The sequence below is a fragment of the Mastomys coucha genome, unplaced genomic scaffold (assembly GCF_008632895.1).
Source record: "Mastomys coucha isolate ucsf_1 unplaced genomic scaffold, UCSF_Mcou_1 pScaffold23, whole genome shotgun sequence".
NCBI classification, from domain to species: Eukaryota; Metazoa; Chordata; class Mammalia; order Rodentia; family Muridae; genus Mastomys; species Mastomys coucha.
The window spans coordinates 18,845,309-18,869,149 of NW_022196906.1; the positions used below are offsets into that span (position 1 = coordinate 18,845,309).

The following is a 23,841-nucleotide window of genomic DNA, read 5'->3' on the forward strand; positions in this document are numbered from 1 at the left end:
TGAGTCTAACTTTCTCTTTTAAATATGGACCTGCTTCCCCTAAAAAAAAAAAAAGAGTATGTTCAGAGAGAAAATGTTAAACACATTAAAATCAATCTAAATTATCTCATTAAGTCTTTATAGATAACTTCTTGTCACAATATTTTACTAATGATTTATGCAGATACATTGTGAATTATAATACATCAATATCTGTAGCTTTTGTAAAGCATTTAATAAATGAAAACTTTGGGATAATACAATTTGAGACATATTATAAACCATTAATTTTAATCTGAGAACTGTAATGTATTATATAATCCATTATGGAAAAACAAATAACTCTATATTCATCTTTTAAAAGGCTTTTAGACTTGATTTTTACATATTTGACTAAATCCTATTGGGTTTTGTTCTCCTTAGTAATATATATTTCTAGCTCTGTATTGTCATTAACTTAAATGAGTAAAGGAGTCACTGAAAAGCACGTGGACTATATGTTGTTTGTTATATTTCCTTCAATCCTGGCTATGACTAGAAGAAATCTCTTAGGCAAAGTTTAAAGAACTCAATCTATGAATAAATTCTGATAAACCTTTAGGCATACTTAATTGAAGACATTGCAAGCATTTTGCTATGTTTTGTAAAATGTCATTGTAAATACAACCAAAATACAAATGAAAGATTAAGGGAATTGGCAAACTTAAGATACAAACTACAACAATGTTATTTGCCAGGCTAAGGTTATATTTGTTTTCTCCCAGCCACAACTGATTCCCTCCTTTGAAAAAAAAATGACACGAACAATATTTCCTTTGACCCAAATCTATCCCACTGGCTTTCTTTCAAGAATTAAAGAAGATAAGAAAAATAGTTCTGTTAGCTACTCAGCTAACAACTGTTAGGTTGAATTAGTCAGCTTACAGCCGGCATGGCCTCTTCAGGAGTCCTGAGTTGCAGAATCCTCTTTCTCAAAGCTAGACAGTAATAGGGAGAAAGCACAGACACAAGAAAGCAAGAGCAGCCAAGGATGATGGAGGCAGAGATGAACTGAAGGAACACAACCATACTGAACCCCTGACTGTCCTCTCACCTCTAAACTCATCAGCCTCACTTCCAACAATGCAAAGAAGTGAACTGAGAAATTCAGTAGAACTTAGTATAGGGAGAGTCCTGGACTGTCCTCAAAGGACAACCATTGTAAGGAAGCTTGGCGTATGGAAGAGTGAGCAGAGAGGTTTCAAAATTGATGCCAGCCTGCCTCACTGTGTCACATCTATAGGTAAAAGACACAGAGACTCAATAAGAGCAGAGAGTCCCTGCCTAACAAATTCTGCCCTCACACCAGAGAGAAATAGGAGCCAAGGAAAAGGGGAAATTTTCTAATTGCTTAATGGTGTAGGAATGTTTTTAACACCTGTTTCATGCTTTCTCTCATATCAATTCTTCAAAGGCCCTTGAGCTCCTGGTCCTCTGAAAGGCAGAGAAAGGCACATGTCATCTTCCTTCACATTTCTCCACTATAAGAGAATACTTGAGACTGGTTCTCCATAAGGAAAAGATGTTCATCTGTCTTATGGTTTTAAGCAGCGAAACATCCAAGATTCATGCTCGCTTTCCTAGGGCCAAGATCAGATCCATCTGGAGAGAGGTTCATGCTTTTTCTTAATTTGGGAGATGACATCAAGTGACAGTATCATGTTTTATTGACAAGAGTACGTCCAGGAGAAAAAGAGGCCATAACGGGGGGGGAGGGGGAGGCAAGAAAATATGCCAAGAAAGATGAGTTTACTTTATAACTACTCACTCTTCAAGTAGGTAACCTAAACTTTCCAGAACAAGACCTCATTCCCTAGAGGAAAAAAACCATTAATCCCTCTTGATGATGTAGCAACTCTGTGACATCCCAAAGACATCACATTGGAGCTGTGTCACACAGCAAACCATATATAACATAACAAAGCTGTATTTCAGTTTTTTATAATAACTGAGATACAAGATTAGAAACGAGGCAAAAATAACACTAATCTTTAAAACATTCACAAGGTCTTTCAAGTGCACATCCCCACACTGTGGCTTTCTCACCCCATCCTTGTCATCTTCTAGCTGGAGCCACAAGTGCTAAAATGACCCTAATACCATCTTCACTTCCAATGTGTTTCTCACCCCATCCTTGTCATCTTCTAGCTGGAGCCACAAGTGCTAAAATGACCCTAATGCCATCTTCACTTCCAATGTGAAAACAGAAAAGAGAGGCAGACAGGCATCCGCTAGCATCATCATCTGGACTTCAGAATAAAGCAAGACTTTTATTGTTTAACTCAGATGGTAGGAAAATCAAGCCTGAAGTATTGGCACGTGTCTGTATTGCCAGCATTCAGAAACCTAGAGCAAAAACATGAGGATCAAGGTTACAGTAAGGAGATTCTGTTTCAAGAAAGGGTAAGGGGAAGCGAAAAGGAAAAAAGAAAAATGTCACCTGAAGAAAATAAAATTGCTTGCTGGACAGTCACATTGCTATCAATATTCCACAGCCCCTTCAAACCATGCCAGATAGCCAATATGTTTTTCTTCAATGTAGCTCTTATGTTATTTACTTAAGTCTGTGGCTGTAGCAAAGAAGAAGCCATATTGAATGTATACACTAAAAAACATGACTGTATTCCAACAAAAATTACTACATCTTACTGGGTTTGTGTCCAAGCCTCACATTTGAAAGTTTTATTCAATGTACAGGAGATTTTAAAATCATTTTTCTGAAATTCTCAATATGGTTTCTAAAGCAATATGGTAATATAAGTGTATGTATTTAATTTCCTGCCCCACTTACATGTCAAGAGAAACCCAGAAAATGAAGGAGAAGGCCAGTTACATACTTGTATATTTCACTCACAAATAGACGAGGAATGGAGATGTCCACCCATTTGCCATTCACCAGCATAAAGAGGAATGCTACCTGAGGTCAACAAACCAGAAGCCTGTGGTCCAGTCCATCAAAGCCCCAGCTTAGTCTAGTTGATGGGAAGCAGTTTCCATACTCCTGAAGTCTAAAGGAAGCGAGGCCAGCAAGGTCACAGAGTAGTTGGTACCCTGAAGGGTACCACCCATGACTCAGATCATGACTATCTCTAGGGAAGGCTGTGTGCTCACTTAGCTAGGAGTGGTTGGAGACTGACACAAAGGAGCTCTGCTGCTGAGGCAGATAGGGGAGCTACATGAATGCAAAGGTTGCTTCCACCTGAGGGATCCAACTCACAACACCATTCAGAATTAAAGTTTCCATGCTGCAGAAATGAATTTGTTGCCCTTCTTCATTCTTGGCTTGAAGAGCTAGCCAGCCACCACGTTTTTACTCAGAATTCATCTTGATTTCTAATATTAAACAAACATTTTAGCTTATAAATGAGATTGAAGCCTATAAATGACATTATAAAACACTCAACAATCAAAAAAAAGAAAGTTACTAATGAAACATAACAAGGTTTTTAAAAAAAAAATGAGTTTGCTGTGAACTATAGGAAGACACCATTTAAAACCTCTAGCTTGTACTTTTTAATTTTGACATTTATGTAAATTAGATGAATAAAACTGGGTCAAGGATCCATGAAATGGGAACATGCTAAATATTTGTAAATAATAAAATAGCAATCATTACATTTTATAGAAACTCAGTAGAAACAGTTAGCAGAGTATTTAATGCTCCAGAAAGCAGAAAACAAATTAGAAGACTGATAGATTCTGCCAAGGGTCAAAACAAAGAATTGAAGATATGGAGGGATAGGAAAATGACTAGGGGGAGCTGTGTATGCACAGCAGGAGTATTAGAAGGTTGAAGGGAACCTTTGGACATCAAAAGCAGTAGCAGGGAGAAGAAAAGAGAAAGGATACATTTATTCCTGAGCTTAACTAAAACTTCTAAAAAAGGGCTGAAGATGGCTCAGCAGTTAAGAGCACTGACTGCTCTTCCAGTGGTCCTGAGTTTAGTTCCCAACAACCACATGTTATGGGGTCCAGTACCTTCTTCTGGTCTGTCTGAAGACAGCTACAGCATATTCATATGCATAAAACAAATAAATAAATCTTTTTTAAAAACTTCGTAACAACACAAAAACATTAACAATATTCAAATCTTACAATGGACAGATATTTGGTACCATGTCTGAATTTTAAAGTTAAAGAAACACTTCAGAAATATATACAGAAAGAAACAGGTAAGATCTCTATAACTAAAAGTGTAAGTTTTGCATTAACATTTATCCCATTATCTATAAAAGCTAGGTGATAGAGTGTTGTGTGGCAATTTCTTCTGAGGTAAAACATTTCATCCATGCAGGAAACTCTAAGATACAAGGTGCTCTAAAGTGCATGAATCATCCTATCCTACAGGAAAGCTCTATAAAACCCAGGAAGTAAACAACTCACATGCTTCAGGAAGTCCTTAAAACTGACCAGAACTACTAGGCTCCCCCTTCCCCAATCTTATATAAGTTGTAAGGACTGCTGAGAGATGCTCTCCAATAAACTGAGGCGAGCTTTTCATAATGCAGCTGTCATAAACAATAAAATCCATTAGCTCACCAAGATGGACTTTGTTTATATCCTTAATTTCTCGTCAGTTCTTGATCTGAGTTGAGAAGACATTAGTTCATGTCTCTTCAGAAACAGTGTCACCCAGCATGCATTTAGAAAGAAAACTGAAAGAGTTCTGAGAAAAATTCCATGACTTTTATCAAGTTCACACATAGCAACAGAAATACTAGAACTATTATAGCTTAGATTTTTTAAAAGGTCCCAAAGGCTGATGTGATGACGATTTGGCCCCAACTACTTTTTAAAACTTATTTATTATATATAAGTACACATAAGTTCTTATTACAGATGGTTGTGAGCCACCATGTGGTTGCTGGGACTTGAACTCAGGACCTCTGATAGAGCAGTCAGTGCTCTTAACCACTGAGCTACCTCTCCAGCCCTGGCCCCAACTACTATTTTTATTGAAAGTTTAAAAGATCATAAGGTTACTGTTCTCATAAATGGATAGTCCATTGAGGAGTTTCTAGCTGAATGGGTTACTATGTTGAGGCCTCAGTGAAAGAAGCAGGTCACTGGCGGAGTGCTTTTAAAAGGTATACCTTGTCCTTCACCGTCATGAGAACCGTGAGGTATGAAAGGAGCCTCCTCTGCCACACAGTCCCACAGCCATGGCACTCTACTTCACTCCAGATCCAAAGTGACCTAGCCTGCCAACCATGGTCTGAAATACCTGAAAGTGTGAACTAAAACTCAGTCCCTACCCATGTAAGTGCTCCTGTGTACTTTATTACAGACACATAAATCAATAACACAATGCATGAAGATCTCTCTCTCTCCCTCTCTCCCTCTCTCCCTCTCTCTCTCCCTCTCTCTCTCTCTCTCTCTCTCTTTCTCTATCTCTCTCTCTATCTCTCTCTCTCTCACACACACACACGCGCACACACACACACACACACACACACCTTCAGGAACCAATTGTTATATGTTCACTAGCAACTCAGAATCCAAAGAATTCAACTCCAATTGCTGGAGAGAGAACAGAAGCAGCAAGTGTGAGAAGAGCTAAGACTGTGATGGTTATGCTTAAGGTTTTACAAAGAAAAAGAAGGCAAGAAAGCTATATGAAAAAACACCTGGGCAGACCGTGTAAATAGAGATTACTAGTTGATGAATGATAGTACAAAGAAGACTGTTTTCCATTTTCTAGGATAAGAGAGCTTATCATTTCATTCCCATTCAAAACAGTGAAATATTGATTTCACAATTGTTTTATTCTAGAATTTAAAGATAATGATCTTAAATTTAAAGGTAATTGTTACTGAAAATGAATAATCATTAGAGAGGGGAGTGTGTAGAGAGAAGGCTGTACAGCATATTGTAAACAACGGCAGTTTCAGGCTTTGCCTTCCATGCGGGACTCTGTTTTATACAGTGGAATTGATCCATTCTGAGCCCAAGTCTACCACCACTGTCACCACTGGTCTACTAGCACAACCACGCAGCACAGACCGAATAAACAGCTACAGAAGCAAACATTTACCACTTATAGTGTTACTGGATTACCTCAGGGACGATGCAGCAAATCAGTCCATGTCAAAGAAGCCAAGTCTGGGAGATTGCCATGCAATGAGAGCAAAGCACCTTAGCAGAAACATTTAAAATAGGGTGTATTACCATGGCAAGGCAGCACCAGTCACATAGCTGATTGCCTAGTATATGTATCATGAAACATCCAGGCATAAACTTCTAAAGGCAGGGCTGGAAACAGCTCAGCAATTGAGAGCATGTACTGTGCTTGCCTTGAACCCAGTTTCAGTTCCCAGCACCCACATCAGGAGATCTCACAGTCACCTGTAGCTCCCGTTCCAGGGAATCTGACACCCTCTTCTGGCTTTGCAGTCACCTGCATGCACATACACTCAGATGTTCATGGACACACATACACACAAACATACTCAGTTATCATAAATAAGTCTTCAAAAAAAAAACCCTCTGGACGTGCCTCCAGGCTTCAGCTCAGTGGTCTGTACCTGCTAGATGTTGTCCACTAGAACCTGCCTGTTCTCTAAACCTGTGCCTGAAAGCACATGCGCACGCACACACACACACACACACACACACACACATACACACACACACACACACACACACACATGTTTTCTATTTATATAACAGCTCTCATCTGACAGCTCCTCCGTTGACAATATCTCACTTGACATCATCTCACCTGGCAGCCTCTGACCTGGCAGCTTTTTCCCTGAACAGCCTGGCTGGATTTAACAACTCTTACATGACCACCTTCCATGATACAACTCTTTCAACTCTACCTTTACTTTCAGCAAGGCTCTGTTGAGTCTTAAGACCACATTAACCATTCCTTATCTACTCTCTCACTCAAACATCATTGTATGAAGTGTAATATGTGTCCTAAATGTTAGTGATATTGTTCATTAAGGTTAGAATAGAATAAATAACTTGTATTTACCCAGTAAGTTAATTCAAGATTGTTTGAGGAGTTAAAGCCTAAGGATATGCTGAATGGATGAGCTTGTGAATAATTGTTGGCAAGCCTTGATTATGGAAGAACATCAGCATTGCTGGCATAATCCACTCAGACAACTTTGGTTTTTGACACACTGAACTCTTGATGCTCAGCTGTTACAATCTCATTCAGCTTTGTTTGTCATATCTATAAAATAGACGTGAATGTCTTAGAAAGTGGTTGTTTAGAAGAGTTAGAGAAATGCCAACTCTGTAACTCACTGCTCAGCACATACTGAATGATCCTGTTACACTACTAGGAATGAAGCAAACAGCTGTCTAAAGAGGACTCAGTTTCAGTAGCAGCTGTCAAAAGATACAGCCTCAGCTCAGAGAAGCCCAGCACAGAGAGCTGTCAACAGACTTAGAGAGCTTTAATTTTGTATTAGAAAAAGCAAAGGCCCTCATGCAATTTCCAGATATACTGAATGACGTTTTTAAACACACATCACCAACAATACAACTTACCAGCAATAATATGTGGATATTAACACTACCAGACACTAAGTTCAGACATCAAAAATACAATGCAAAGTCTTACATCATTCAAACATGAGGGCAGCAAGCCCAGTGCTGGTAGAAGGGAAGGATGGAGGGCATAAGTGTTCTCATTTAACCTATGCATGCTAGAAGAAAGGCATAGAGTGTCTAGAGCAAATAGGCAAGGGAGAGAAGGATGGATATGTTGAGACAGGATAAAGTTCACTGGCCTTTGATGAGTAGAGTACCATGTGCAGGAGAGAGGCAATCTAGTGTCTTGTTACTTAGAAAGCCATTCTGACTGCTCTAACGAAAGCAGACTGAAGGACAGAAAAGGCCAAGCTAAACAGACCAAAGAGAGAATTAATGTCATAATTTAGGGAAAAGGGGGAACAGTGGTTCAGTCTGTGTGGTGGGAAGCAACATGGCAGATGTTTGGAGTAACCTGGATGTATTTTGAAGGATTAGATAATAAGAGTCATCAACTGTTTGAAGACAGAAAAGTAGGAATCCTCTTGACCTCCCAGGTGATTGGTCAGAGTATGAGGAAGATTCAGTCATGACTGCATCAGGAATGATACAGGAAGAGTGGTGTGGAGGGTGGTGGCACATTAGGATTTAGGTTTCTAAAACCTGGGGTGCTTTTAGCAGCAGGGAAGAATCAAAAGCAATAACCAGTCTAATGTTTAAATCTAGAGGGAACCAAAGGCTTATATAGTTGACCTTCAACTGGGATAGAGCTACAAGGAAGTAGGTGTAGTCTCAGAAGGGAAGAGCTAATGTCTGTAGCACATTACCATTACAGAGGAGAAAGTGAAGGGGAACCAGCAGGAAGGTAAAGAAGAAATCCCACAGGTGGAATTAGGAAAGAAAAAGGCACAAGCTGTGGAGACTGGGGAGGAAATGGACAGAGATATGCCAAGCAGACTGAGGACTTAGAGCCGAATAAAGGGAAGGAAGGAATTGAAGAGGAAAATAAATACAATTCTAAGAAGCCATAGGAAGGAGCAAAAAAACTAGGTAATGGAACTAGGAGATGGTTATTTTTGTCTTAGAAAAGAATGTCAGGATGTTTGTACATTCAAGAAAGAGAGGAGAATGGTCTGCTAGGATGACTTTTTCTAAAAATTAAAAGGCAATCACAAGAAAAGACTAAAAAGAGGGTGTGGTGCATACATAGCTAGATGAAGCCAACATCAAGGCAAATACCCTCAATGAGGCAAAGTCCATCTCTAGTTAGCTGTAGCTTCCAGAGCAAAGGAAGAAGCAGTCCTCAAGAAATACTGCATAGCGTGTTTATGCCAGCCTAATAAATGCTCCAGACAAATGCTTATTTCTTTTCTATTCAAGTCCAAAGTAAAAGGAAAAGAAGTATTGTATTTCCACTGAGCAAACTGAATCTAATGACAATAATGGAGAAAGTCTGAAAAAGCCAAAGGAAGAGAGAGAAGCAAGGTCCTCCTTGTTACAATATCAACACAGAAAGTCTTAAAATATAAATAATGTCAAACAATGCATTTCCATGGCAACATAAAATCCAGACAGAATTACTCCAGAAATAAGATGTTGGCTCAACAGGTCATATGAGTATAATAAACCATGTTATTATGTAAGAGTATATAAATGATTTTAAATCAACTCAGCAGATTTTAAAAGGTAGAACATATACCTTTAATTCCATATTGGTTTAACAGGAATTTCTACTTCCTATAGGCATAAGTGCTCATTATATTTGTGCAATAAGAATTCCTCCTGAGAGGATGGCCTAGTCGGTCATCAATGGTAGGAGAGGCCCTTGGTCCTGTGAAGGCTCTATGCCCCAGTGTAGAGGAATGCCAGGGCCAGGAAGCAGAAAGAGTGGGTTGGTGAGCAGGGGGAAGGGGGAGGGAATAGGGTTATGTTTTGGTTTTGTTTTTTTTATTTTTTTTTGGAAGGGAAGCCAGGAAAGGGAATATCATTTGAAATGTAAATAAAGAAATATCTAATAAAAAAAAAAGAATACCTGCTGAAACCCAGCCAGCAGAAACTACACACAGAAAGACACAAGAAGCCCTACAGAGAAAGGCAGAAAGAAGAGAAAAGAAGGCCAGAGACTTTAGTTTTCAATAATATACTTTAGTTATTACCATAAAGGAAAAAGATTGTTTTAAAAATATAACTACCAAAGATAAAAAATGTTTTACATACTGTACAGCAATCTAATTGGAAAACAAGCAAATCATTAAGAGATTTAAAACTAAACTTTGTGTTTACTACAGTGACAGAATGCCAAAGACATGGGGACTTTGATCATTTTTTTTAATAAACAAAGCTAGTCAGATTTCTAATTTAAAATTCTATTTACCACAGGAAACCTTATCTCATTAAAAATCTTTAGTGTAATATTTTCTAGTAAAATATAATGCTATCTGTGTATGTGATTCTATAATAGTCTAGTGTCTGCTGAAACAAGAAATAAAATGGCTTTTATTTAACCCAATAGCCCAAAATATTTGAATATCTAGTGAATACTTTGAACTATTAATGAGACCTTTTCACTTTGTTTACTGTAGGAGTAGTTCCAGTGCTAAGGTCTTGTTCCCCAATTAGTTCTTGATCTGTCAGTAAAGAAGCCATGAGCCAGTTGCTGGGCAAAAGGAATAAACAGGACTTCTGGGTCCCTGGAGGAAAAAGAGACAGATGCAAGGAAGGAGAGCAGAGTTCGCCGTGCTATAGAGAGGAAAGCCAAGCAGCCATGTGAGGTCTCAGGAGAAGCTTCAAACTGTGGCCACTCCTATAGGTGGGTAGTCAGGGGTGTTTAGCAGGGACTGGATGTATCTGAGCTACTAAAGTTTAGGGCAGGTGAGAGGTGTAAAGATAACAATATTGATAAGGCACACTTTTCTAGGCAGGGGATAGTAGCACCCAGCAATTGTATCCAAAGGCAGGTTGAAATTGAGCCACTGTATGTCTATGTCTTTTATCCGTGGATTCAAGGGATGCTGGGTGGGGGCTGGTAGCACACCCCATTGACAGAGCATTGGTGGAGTAGCAAAGCTACACGCAACAGTGTACTAGTTCAGATGGGCCGTGGGCCCCTTTTACGTTTGTTTATTAATTCAGGATTGGGATAGCTTTCCTTAAAATTCTCACTAGCTACATTGTCCTAGTAGCCATTGCATTGAATGTTGCAACTTCATAGATTCAGGTCTGTGGCCAAGAAAAGGAAAGTGAGATTTAAAACATGAAAAATGCCAAAATGTAAGAGAATATTCTGTTAAGAAAGTAAACATGAGAAATCAAAAAAGGGACCACTTATACTATAAACACATCAGTGTCCTCTTGAAAATGTATGCAAAAACTCAACAGAAACACAGTCAAGATCTCTATGACATTTTGTCAGAAGACGTACCAAAGGATTCTGAAGTTTGGATGCATATAGGCCAAAGCATATCAAGAAGTTTAAAGGCAACAAGAAAATGGAGATTTGACATCTCAGACATTTGAGTGTTTGTTTATATTTATCAATTTATGAAAAGTACAAAAGCAGCGGCTTGAAAGACTGAAAGACCCAATGTAGATAATAATTTGAAGCCAGGCACAGAGGCTTGAGCTTTTAATCCCAGCTCTCAGGAGGCAGAGATGGGTGGATCTCCCTGAATCTGAGGTCAGCTTGGACAGCCAGGGCTATACACAGAGAGACCCTGTTTCAAAAAAATGGTATACGATCAAGGGAGACTCATAGTTAAGTGAACAATTAATGTATCGGTAATATATGACATGGAAAAAGTATAAAGTGATATGTCCGTTTTATAATCTATCAAAACAAATCCTTTAATGAGTCAAAATTTTAAATAGTAAACTAGAAGGAAATGTGATGATTCATGTTAACTGTGAACTTGAAGAATCATGAATCACAGGGAGAGTTGCCTGTGGACATGAATGTGGGGAAAGAGTTGACTATAACAACTGAGATAAAATCCACATCCTGTGGGTGGTGCCAGTCCCTGGCCAGCACCTTGGACAGAGAAGGGGACGAGGCAGAAGCAAGCATCCATCCCTCTGGGCTTCCTGGATGTGATGTGACCAGCTCCCTAAAGCTCCAACTGTCTTGATCTTCCTTTCAGCATAGACTGTACCTTGAATGGTGAGCTGAAATAAACCCTCCCTCCCTTAGAGGCTTTTGTGATGCTATCCATGAGACATAAATGATTTTCATAGGTCAATAAGAGGAGACAGACAAAGCAAAACAAAAGGAGCTCAGGAAATAGGCCACCACCTAAAAGAAAATTTGTATTTTCCCTACTATCTTAGCAAAAATGAAGTGATGATCACCCTGTTTGGCAGGGCACAGACAGATGGGCAGTCCGTCTTTCTCCCTTTCACTTTTAATGCTCAGATGATCTTTCTTGACAAAGCTTGGCTGTGTTGAATGTATTTGAGAAAATGTTCCTATCCACTGACAAGAGGTACTTAACTAGGCAGATTCAAACAGACAGAAAATAAAATGGAGGCTACCAAGAGCTTAGGCTGGGAGGAAAAACAAGCAGGGCAGGATTGAGCATCTCTTTGTGATAATGAAAACATTCTGGAAAAGAATAGAGAGGATGGTTGTAGGACGCTATGAATTACTTAATGTCACAGAATAGCATGCTTAAAATGGTTTAAATGGTATTTTGAACACTATTTTCTAAATCATACAACTATGAAGTTTATTAAATAATTTTTATTATTAAACACTTCAGCTCTTTTCTTAAAATTTTAACAAATAAAATAACACTATAGCAGAAAAATAAAAGCGCGTTTTCACCCAGCCTTTCTATCTGTGGTTATTTATCCTATGATCATAATCAAGACTACAGGTAAAGAAATATATTTCCTTCTGGACATTGTTCATAATGGGGAAAAAGAAGGACCCTAGATAACTAAAATTGGGTTATAAGGTGAGAAATAAAATGACTATTTAAAAGTAAACATATCTGTAAGGAAAATGGTTAAAACCAGCACCACATGACTGATGCCCACAGAGTAAAGTACCCAGGCGAGTGCGCAGGCACCAACATCTGCTGCTCCTTTTGTGTTCTTTCCTTCCTTATCAAAGCTTTTTATAGGCTGGTTTTCTTTTTTCTTTTTTTGTTTTGTTTTGTTTTGGGTTTTTTTTTTTGTTTTTTGTTTTGTTTTTTTTGTTTGTTTGTTTGTTTTTTTGTCAAGGGGCAAGGGGCTGGGTAACAAAAGCAGTTAATTTTGAAAAAAAAATACTCTCAACCTTTTCCAGTTGCTTTTCCTTCTTCAAAAGCAGCAGTGAGCTTTAATGCACCCCAAAAGCAGGAGGGAGTAGAGAATAGAAACAGGCAGGAAGCTGTCCTAAGCTACTTACAATGCGGACCCAGCAATACTTCTTTCCCTGGTCTAAAACTCTACTAAGTCCCTGCTCTAGGCTTTCCAATGTGTTTCTAAGCTGGCTGCCAACATGATAAGGATGTGAGTTTTCTTTTACAAATCAGGAGAACTCTGACCCTGCACAAAGAGGCTGAGTAGGAAAGGCAGATAGGACATATCCATCTAAGCAGAGCCTGCTAAACCTAGATCCAGAACAGCCATGATACTTCACAAAGCACCCAGCACTGACAGTTATGAAAAGAGTCAGGCTGAAGTCTACAGACACAGGTCCCATCCTGAAGGCACTTTGGTTTGGTTGTCCCACACAGTAAGTTATAAATCTAGAGCAGGAAACTTGAAATCATTAAGGTCACATCTTTATTACAGCATATTCAGTTAGGTTAGAAAAATGTAGTATCTGTCATCATGTCATAAAAAAATGTGTTTTCCTCTCAGATCTCTTCTGAGGAGAAGCTCCCAGGATTGTTACAGATAGGGCTGTTTTCAATCAGTTACAAGGAACAATTCAATTACTACGTGGTTTAGTGCAGTAACTGACTCCAGACTAATTTAATTTCTTTAGGTCTCTAAAGATCAATTGATCTGATTTGTCCCATCCCCAAAGGCTATTTAGGAAAAATTCAGGCTTAAATACCTGGAAATGAAATCCAAAACCTTGGCCAGTTTCACACCACTTAGGTCATCTTGCAAACTTTCAGCTAGTCACGTCAGAGTGCTCTCTTGGCCTTAGGACCATCTCGAGCCACTTAGCTTCACATACAAGTGAGTGCTCCCACATCAGGAGGCTTATTCGATAAATGGAAAATGTGGCCACATGCATTATCAAATCTGCTGTTCTAAAGGGCAGCCAGGCTGGGCACTCCTATCTCATGAGTGTGTGTGCAACCGCGGGGCTATTTTTATTCTAAAATCAGTTCACAAAGACCATTCGAAGTTGCTCAGGCACGGCCTAAAGGGTTAGATGCAAGGCTCATCTAAGGTGAAAGACTCAGAAACAGTTTTGCACTTTAGATTTACAGTGTGCCTTTATAAATGTCACTGTCCACAATTTTCCAACAACCCTGTTCTCTGAAACTTTGCCAATAGATGTGCATCTACCAGCCTAAGGTGCTTCCCTGATTTCACTCCCTCTGACCCCTTGCCAGACTCTCCAGCAATTAGTCTTTTTTTAAAACCAAACTCTCTGGCTTCCTACATAGCCTCTACAACTTTTTCCTTGGGTTACATCACCACTCACTCTGTCCCTTAGGCAGGTTTCAGAAGAATCAGACAGAAGTGGCTAAAACATAATTAACCTTTCGTCTGAATTGCCAAGACAAGATGGGCAGAAGTGCCATGGTCTGATAGCCCCTGTCGTAGGCAATAAAGAAAATAGCAGAAACGTGTGGGCAATTGACAGGAGAGTTATACAAAGATATGAAGGTACAATAAGTAAGGGGTCCAATGCCTATGGGGTTCCACCCATCTCAAATGTATCAGGCCTAATATGAAGATGAAGGATGGAAATTTAATGTGAGCATATATAAATATAGTATAAATAAGCTGTTTGGGTCAAAGTCTCCTTGAAAATACATTTCAGCATTTATATTGCGCTAATTGCTAAGGATTTCAATCACTCGATGATCTCAAGAAACAATGAACAACTGTCATCATGAAGGGTGTAAGTTTCACATGCATAACTGTTTCTTCTTACAGGTCCTCAGATTTGATATCTCTCCTTTTAAAAACGTCAGTCTATTTTACAGGTAAAATTGTGTGGCCCTGAATTAAATTATATCTCATTGTTTCAAATTCCCAAATCACCTCTGTATTTTTGGTTATCAAATATATCCCTTTTGAAGGCAAACAGTTATAAAGTGTCCACTTCCCTGGAAAGTGTCAATCAGTAAGACACGACAACCAATTATAACTGGGACCCAGTATCTGATCGTGGCCAAACTCAAATAAACCTCTTTGCTTTAAAATCAAGCATTTGAGAGATCTGGAAGCAGCTTGTCTCAAGACTTACGAGCTGTACAAGGATGGAGTTTGTGGTTGGAAGGGAAGGTGCAGACACTACATACTGTAAGATCTAAATTCTTTGGCATTAAAGGGAAGGTGTTTTTACAACCTGCTCTTTATCTTGTCTGGACAAAAGAGCAAACAGAAAAGTCTCATTACCTCTCAATGTCAGTGAGCCTGGAGGAGTCCCGGAATCCTTTGGCAAATGGATTGCTGTCTATTTTCAGCTTGGTTATCTAGAAATAAAAGAATGAACACAAAGGTCAAAGAAACGGAATCAGAAATAGTCTGTTAATTTCCCAAAGCCCCCAATAATACTCTGGTGTTTACAGGCTTCCTGAGAAGCCATCTGAGTGAGGGACAAGTTTGCAGGGATACTGGGCCATGACTGAGACAGCAAAGGTTTGGTGGCCTTTCAGGCAAGGGTAGATAAGAAACTAGATTGTGAAATTACTTTACATGCTAGGAGAAGGCTGGAACTCGATTGGGGAAGGGAAAACTACCTACATGAGAGAGCTGTGTAGAATATGTGTGTTGTCCCATTAAATTGATTGTTGTTTTATATCAAACAACTTTTATAATACTCATTTTTATTGTTATAATATTTTATAAATTTTAAGGAATATGACAAAAAAGATATTGTAGGTATTGAAGAGGGGGTCTCTGGGAGAAGTTGGGGTACAAAAGGGAAACAAGAATGTGACTTAATTCTATTTACTTAACATAGGTTTTTAAATGTTAACAAATTCAGATAAATTGAAGTCATGTAACTTTTCTCATCATAATGCAATAAAAGTTAAGAAGAAGAAAGGATATGTGTGTTGTCAGGGAGTGAAGAATAAAAGTAAAGATGCTGTCTCATTCTGACTTGAAAGCATCTCATAGTTAACTTTATGAGCATGTTACTATATGCTAAAATAGGTAAGAAGACTAAATGGCCAAGAATGGCCCATGTCCAATACTGTGCTAATACTGACACCCATTATATAAACATAGGAAATGAAGCCTTCACAATGTAAACCTACTACCATTATCTTTTGTATTTCACTAAATTACAATCAAACCAGTTATTCTGCCAGCCTTCTGTTCAGTGTTACTTACTAGTTTCTTTAGAAGCATTTGGTTTCTAGTAAGAATCTGTCTCCAGTGTAAAGTATCTGCATAAGGGGGCTTTCGAATCTTACAATATTACTGTTGATGCACAAAGACCTATTAGAGACTTTGTATCACACCTCTGCTGTAGGCACATCAGGCTGTGAAGCAGAAACCACAGGAAGAAGCACTGACCAAAAGAGTGAGAATAGAAAATTTCCTGTGAGCCCTTAAAGGAACCTCACAGATGAGCAAACCTATGCCCTCATCTGATACACGGTCAGCCTGGACTCAAGTACAGCCTGTTTCTAGCTGAATTACTGACATGGAGGCCTTGCAAGACAGGCTTAGCTTGATCTTATAGATCAAAGTTGGAATGCAAGTTCACCTTTGGAGGAAAACACACACAAAATATTCTGAGCAAGGAAAAAAAAGAGTTATGGAGTGTGGGTACCCTCCTTTTTCACACACAGACGAGACAACAATTAAAACAAAGTATGAAATACTACTTAAAAAACTCAAGCTGTATCCAAAGTTCATTTGCAACTACGTTCTCTTTTCTCTTTTCACTGTAAAGACACCATTTTCTTTTTAACCTTTTCTCAGTGTGAATTACATTTGCAAAGCAGCAAAAAAAAAAAAAGCTTCGACTTCCTTAAAAAGCCTTCTACCACACAGATGAACCAGATAGCTAGCTAACCTTCTCTCTCTCCAACACTGGTAGACCTCGGAAGGAGCCTGTGACTGTCATGAGCCTTGAGCTTGAGACTGGCTCAGAACATAGCACTGGAGAGCAGCCATCAACTAATAAAGTGTTCCTTCTCAGCAAAAATGTAGATACTGGTAAAGAGAGAGGGGGAGATGCGAGGCAGACAAGACCTGTTCACAATGACTAGCAAGAGCTCACTAAGCAGGGAGTCTGAGCTGGCCTCTACAGTGTGCACATTCAGTGCTTCAGGAGAGGTTCTTCTCATGGGGCTGCTTCTCCTGAAGTCTGTTCAGCCATTTGTTCAGAACTTGTATCTGAGTATCATCTTTCAAGAAGGAAAAATTAAACTATTCTACATCAATTGTAGAAATCTTTTAAAGTCCACTTAACTGATACGCTCTGAGATTCTAAGTGTCAGCAAGATTTTCAAGTCTTCAAGGAGAAGCGATTCACTTTTTTCTACCCAGCAAATGTAATTTGAAATACTCTATATAATGCTAACATGTCTTACCGTTCCTGAAATATTTGGGCAACCATTAACCATCACCTATGTGCTGAAGATTGGCTGACTTTGGTGTATGGTAACAACACCAGGTAAGGGACACCTGCTCTCTGCCTTGACAGAGCCTAAAACTCTATAGAGCAAATATAGAGATACACTGTGAAGGGGCCTGGGAGGGGTGTGTGACCTTTCCAAGGTAGTGACATTAAAGGCAACTCAAACCCAAATGAAAAGTTTTAACAATAGGACCAAACAATAAGGCAAATCTTGCTCAAAGTAGCGCATTTTAAAATGGGAAAGGGCGTTGAATTGGCCAGTCATTAAAATTGTCTGGAGATAATGGCAGATGGTGAGTCTAACACAGAAGCTAACATCAAAAGTTCTCGAAGCCTTTTCTCTTCGATGTGAACCATAGCAATCTTTGTTTGGTTGCATATAAACCATGCTACAGAAGGAAGTGTCTTTGTGATGATGGTTGTCTTGTTCTGGAAGGGATTTAGAAAAATTGGACTTGGTTTTCATATTTCCAGGGTTAAAGTTCAGTGGCTTTGGGGTGGCGCACGCCTTTAATCCCAGTGCTTGGGAGGCAGAGGCAGGCGGATACCTAAGTTCAAGGTCAGCCTGTTCTACAAAGTGAGTTCCAGGAAAGTCAGGGCTAAACAGAGAAACCCTGTCTTGAAAAACCAAAAAAAAAAAAAGTTCAGTGGCTTTGAATAAGGTAAGTGTGGCTAATATCTTCCAGTGCCCCAATACAAGTAGAAAAATGCATGCCAATTACTATGTCTCTGGTCTAACATTATCGCCATAACTTAGTGCCTGGAAATGAACTAAATACAGCATGAGTTTCTTTATGTCTCTGAATTGGCCTTCATTGATAAAATCATCTACCACTAATATTTTTTAAACTTTTCTTTTTATAACTTTCAGCTTTTTTCTCCATATCTTTATTTCAAGCTTCAGAAAAACTGAAGTAGAGCATGGCCCTCTGTATCCCCAGCCTTACTAATAAAGTGCAGTGATGGTTTAATTTAGAGCATTAGTTAGAAAAAGAATGCAAGACAATTATCTAGTGTTGACTTTCTCTATGGATAAGTTTGATTAAACCAAGAAAAAAAATCCATTTTTGAGCATTAGAGAAGGAAAAAAAGCCAGGTGAATCAGGGGCTGTGGTTGTGTTGTCCCCAGTGACTACAGCCGCACAAGACTGTGATTAAACTTGAGGATCCACCTCATGCAACTCAGTTCAACTCTAGACCCAGCAGACAACCACAGGAGGAATTCCAGGGGGGGTTGTGGGGCTTCGTATTAAGAACAAACCATCAAATTATGATTGAATGATTTTACAGACTAGGTTTAAGTGTGAGATACTTAAAAGCATTTTATTTTGTTTTCTTCTGTCAAGGTAAAACACACACAACACACACATACACACACATTTTTTGTGAGACAGGGTTTCTCTATTTACTCCTGGCTGTCCTGGACTCAGTATGTAAACCAAGCTGGCCCCAAACTTACAAAGATCAGCCTGTCTCTGCCTCCTGAGTGCTGGGAGTAAAGATTTGTACTACCACACCAGGCTGTAAAAGAACTGTAAATAATTTTCACATTCTAGGTAATAACAGAACATCAACGGTCAGACAATGGCATTTAAATGAAAACCGTGGAAACTTGCTTCTGCAGGTGCGTTCCTATCTCCCTGTACAAACCGAGGATAGTGGAAAGCGGGGCTATGAGAATGGATGAGCGGAAGTGGCCAGGTGCAGTGTCAGTACCTGGACCTGCACACAGGGACCTTGCAGCTCCATCATGGGGAGTCTGAAGCCACAGGGACTGTGCAGCTCTGTCATGGGGAGTCTGAAGCCACAGGGACCATGCAGCTCTGTCATGGGGAGTCTGAAGACCGCAATGCTGACCTATGTCATCCTTCTCAAAGGTTGTAACAGAGGGAGGATTAATATGCTCCAAAGAGACAGCTTTTTTTAAAACACTTTTTAAAGATTTATGTTTTCTTTTATGTAGATGGGTAGTCCTGGGAGAGTTGATATTTACCACATGTGTGGGGGTAATCTCAGGGGCCTGAAGAGGGCATCTAAACCCTTAAAATTGAAGTTAGAAGTGGTTAAAAAAAAGAATGCTGGGAACCAACCGCAGTGCTCAGTAAGAGCAATAAATGAATGCCTTTGACCAAGAAACCATCCCTCTACTGTGCCACAGATCAGTTTTTTTATTATTTACTTATGTTTATGAGTGCTTTATCTGCGTGTACATTTGCATGACAAAAGGGAGCATCAGATCCCAGAACAGAGGGTGGTGAGCCACCAAGTGGTTTCTGGGAATTGGACTCAGGACATCTGGAAGAGCAACCAGTACTCTTAACCTCTAAGCCATCTCTACAGCCTCCACATCAGTTTTTTTTTCAATATTATTGAAGAAAAGTATTGACAAGCACAGATAACACTATATATATATATATATATATATGTATATGTATATACATATATGAAACCCTGTGGTTTGTACATTCAAGTACATGCAAAGCCATGTTTTTACTATAATTGCAATGACACAGAGCATAATGCATATGCTACTGCTGTATCTGGAAGTAAATGCATGCACAGTTAGAGGACAGATTTTTAACACCAACAGATGCGCCAGAGAAGGGTAACTTCACAGTGGTTGTTATTCGCCATCATAGCACTGAACTCTGAATCCAACTGGGGTCCCAGCCAGAAGGTAAAATTGGCCCCTGGAGACCGTTTCTCCAATTATCAGGAAAAGATCTGACCAAAGGCATTTAGAAATGAAACCTGACCTACATTTCAACTCCCCAGCAATGATCTGTCGGCTCAAAAACAACGTATGACCTTTAAATCTTAAATTATAAAATAGTTTGTTGAAAGTGTAATGTATTTAGCATTTATCTAATAATGTAAAGAAATGCAATCATCCTTGAAAAAAAGCAGAAGAAAAATATGGGTGAAAAGGTCCCATTTTCATTAATTCTAAATAAAACTACTGGTCTCAATAAGGTCTCTCTCTCTTCCTCTCTCTCTCTCTCTCTCTCTCTCTCATACACACACACACACACACACATACACACACACATTCACACACAATCTTTGAGGAACCTTGATTTGAACTTAGCAGACATAAAAACAACAGTCACATCAATTGTTTAAGAGAGAAATGGGCCCAAGTTTAAACTTTTAAACCATTCCTCTTTCCCTTCTTAGCTCTTCATGCATGGAAAACTTTGAATGTAGACAATATACATACACAGTACATCTTTCCTTTGCATTTTATTTATCTTATTGTGTTTATTATAGGAAAATTAGTACACATAGTGTGGCATTGAAAACACACTCTAGGCCTCCAGGAGGCCTAGAGGTGTATCAAGAAGACAAAACATGATAATCCCTGAACTGATTTCTAAGGAGAACTGTATTTTTTTTTCACTGAAGGAAGTTTATCAACCATTTACATAATTGCCCTGCTGTACCAAACCACAGCTATGGATGGTTTTATGCTAAAGATTGTTTTAAATATGGATTACAGAAATAAAATCAGAGATCTATTGAGAAAGATGCTTCTACTGTGGGCTCTTTGGCACTGATGGCCCACAAGTCCTATCATACTTTATGACATCAAAAAAGATTGACGGGTTCTTGTGACTAAATTTTGAACCCACTTGTAATATCAGTTATAAAGATAAATTTTAGTGAGAGGATTAATTAGTGCTAGACTGTGCATTAGTTAGCATTTTAACTTATTTAATATAGTAACATTTTCAAATTCAGCTTTCAGACTATTGTGCTTGGAAGTGATTACTTTGTTGGCCTGGCAATGCCACCTAAAAGACCCAGAAGATGAAACCATCTTGACAGGTCTGGCACTTATCAAATTTGTAGCCTTGGGTGCAGGTCTTACATTTCTGGCCTCAGTTTCATTATCTGCAAAATGACACTCACAGGCATTCCACTGGGAATTAATGTCAGAATTAAATCAGATTATTGAGAAGAATATGGAAGGATTTTTTTCTAGATTAAAATAACGATCCTAGACGGTGAATTTTAGGTGAAGCTTATAACTGGGAGGGAGGAGGAACCAAGCTCCAAATGGATATAATTGCTTAATACTACAATTCAAATGGACTGACTACTACATAATATTAAGAGGTGTTTCTAAATAATAATCTTCTGAGCCATGACAAAGTCAATATGGACACAAAAATAATATCCCCACTGTGGGGGTGTACTTGCTGGAGCGGTTGATGAGATTAACACCTTAGTGTTGAATGGCAGAGCAGATCAGACAGGGAGTGGAAAGTCTAACCAAACTTGGAAAAAGTTAATTGTGACATCTGAGTGCAGGATACATGTGGTTCATCTAACCATTTACTTATAAGGCTTTGTTTTGAACATTGAAGTTTTTCATCAAACAGTTTGATGAAAGAAGTAATTCAGTGAGACTAATACTGGCTGAAGAGAGCCCAGCTGACCCTCCAGGTGAGGATGGCAACTCCCATGCTATACTCACTAATATACACGGCCCCACACGATAGTTAAGCAGTGAGTACTTTGGGGGAAAGATAATATCTTGAATCCACCTGGAAAGGAATGCCTAAAGGTCCAACAAGGATTCAGAAGCTGAGAGGAGAAGAGTTCTGTCCCCCTGACAAATGACGCTAAGCTCAAAGATCTAGGGCTCTAACCACTTTGGCCCAAATCCATGATGGGCACAGCAAGCCACCTTCATTGACTCAAGTAGCTCATGCCTCAATTTTCCCAGCTTTATATTGCATAATAAAAATTTGATTTCTCTGCTTGAATAATACTCCTGCAGAGATTAGAGAAGAAATCATCCTTTAGGTGGAGCTTTGTACAATAGCAGGCACCCAAAGCTTTCCTGCCTTCTGCGATCTAAGCACTGTAGTCGAAGGCCTTCTGGTGTTTATTTAGGATTTATTTATTTAGGATTGCTCCTTTGCCTATTAAAGCAAGTCTAAAATGTTCCACATAGAAACTTCCCTCCTAATTTGTCCTAACTCATCCCATTTCATGGTTTAAAAATAAACTTGCAATTTACTTTTTTCTAGCTTTGGCCCCTCCTTCTTAGAGGGAATTCTGAAAACAGCATTGAAAGTTTCCGAATGACAAGTTGTTATATTCATCCTAAAACAGCAGCATGGTTTCTCAAAGTGTCCTGCATCTGGTGTCATGAGTAAGCAGAATATTTCAGGATGCTTTCTGAACGTGTGAGACCCACTTCCTGAGTGCTTTCAAATACAGGTGAGACCAGCTTCAAAGGTCTGGAGAGTGTTGAGACTCTGGTCTACTCACGGAGTTTCACTTGGATAATTTCTGGAAGTCTCTTTTGTGGTATCATTTTGGAGCTCAAAAGAGATAACACTTGGTTTACAAAATGAGGTGATTTGCATAACAACTATTCGTAGATTTATCTTAGCAAACATGCCAACTAATTTTTAATTTTATTTATTTGTGTATGTATGTGTGTGCATGTATGTGTATGTATATGTGTTTGTTTGTGTGTATTTTCTCAGGTCATCTGATCACACAAACCTCTACGTGCTGAGCCATCTCTATGGCACAATTACTGACATTTTAAGGTCCAAGTGTGGACAAACACTCTTCATATTCCTGAACAGTCCAAGCTTGACGTTTCCAAGGCATGTTCGTATACATCATCACATCTGAATTTCACTGCAGTCCCCAAAAATAAATCTGGTTGGTTCTTAGCCCCAGCTTACAAGTAAAGGAAATGGCAAAGGTAGTTGTGAAATAAACCTCAAGGTCATGGAGAAGTTACGGGCACAGGAGCCTTCTCCGTCCGCTCTGGCCACAGGACTACCTGGGTTGTCAGCATAGGACTACCTGTGTTGTCAGCTTCCTCCCGACTTTCCAGAGCCTCTCCACCCACCCATGTTTGAAGCTCAGCCAGGAGTCGGCATTGGATCGGTATCCATGCAGAACGGACAACACACCAACTGCATGCATGACAAGAGGAAGGCAAGCATCCTAGCTACTTACAGCCAATCAAACAAAAGCAAGGGGAAGAGCTCTGAGCAGCCTAGCTGTTGATTAAACTAAAGATGTGGACACCGTTTACTACATGCACTCAAAAAAACTCTACTTCCTGCTTTTTTGACTTCAGAAAAATTGCTCAGTCTTTCTTCCCCTCAACTTCCTCCCAGTTGCTATAAACCTGCCAACTTTCTGCTGATCAAGAAAGAAGAAAATGTTTGAGCAAGTGCCTAACAGTACTTGGTCTTAGTGGGACATTGCTACGAATTTACTAAGACTAAATCCTATGCAAGAAAACAATGCTCAAGTTGGAAGTACAGACTAAGACAGAGAGTAGCAGAAAAAAAATAACCTGACGTTATAATTGGTTATGTTGATGTCCATTAAATACATGACTGCAGCTTATTATTTACAGAGACATTCACATCATGTTCTTTATCCTAAGCTGTGGCTAAGCTAGTTTCAAGAAGTATCTCAAGTGTTAGTAATTTAAACAGCTGTCTCCAGGGGGCCTACACTCTCTAGGGTAGATTCAGGTTGGGAGACAGCCAGCAAGCAGCCTGCACTGGAGAATACAGGTCCTG

General features: G+C 39.2%; 1 protein-coding gene across 2 annotated transcripts in view; it reads right to left on the reverse strand.

Annotated features, from left to right (window-relative positions):
* The window catches only part of Tbx20 (T-box transcription factor 20), a 55,671-nt gene that overhangs the window by 17,113 nt on the left and 14,717 nt on the right, over positions 1 to 23,841 (reverse strand). Inside the window, exons 6-7 of one of the 2 annotated variants that reach the window (XM_031345155.1) lie at positions 15,073 to 15,149; positions 1,363 to 1,831 (exon numbers count right to left, since the gene is read on the reverse strand). In XM_031345155.1, the coding sequence (XP_031201015.1) occupies positions 1,825 to 1,831; positions 15,073 to 15,149 (84 nt within the window). In that variant the 3' untranslated portion in view covers positions 1,363 to 1,824. Of the gene's footprint in view, positions 1 to 1,362; positions 1,832 to 15,072; positions 15,150 to 23,841 lie in introns of those variants that run through there. The other variant, XM_031345154.1, reaches the window with a different exon arrangement.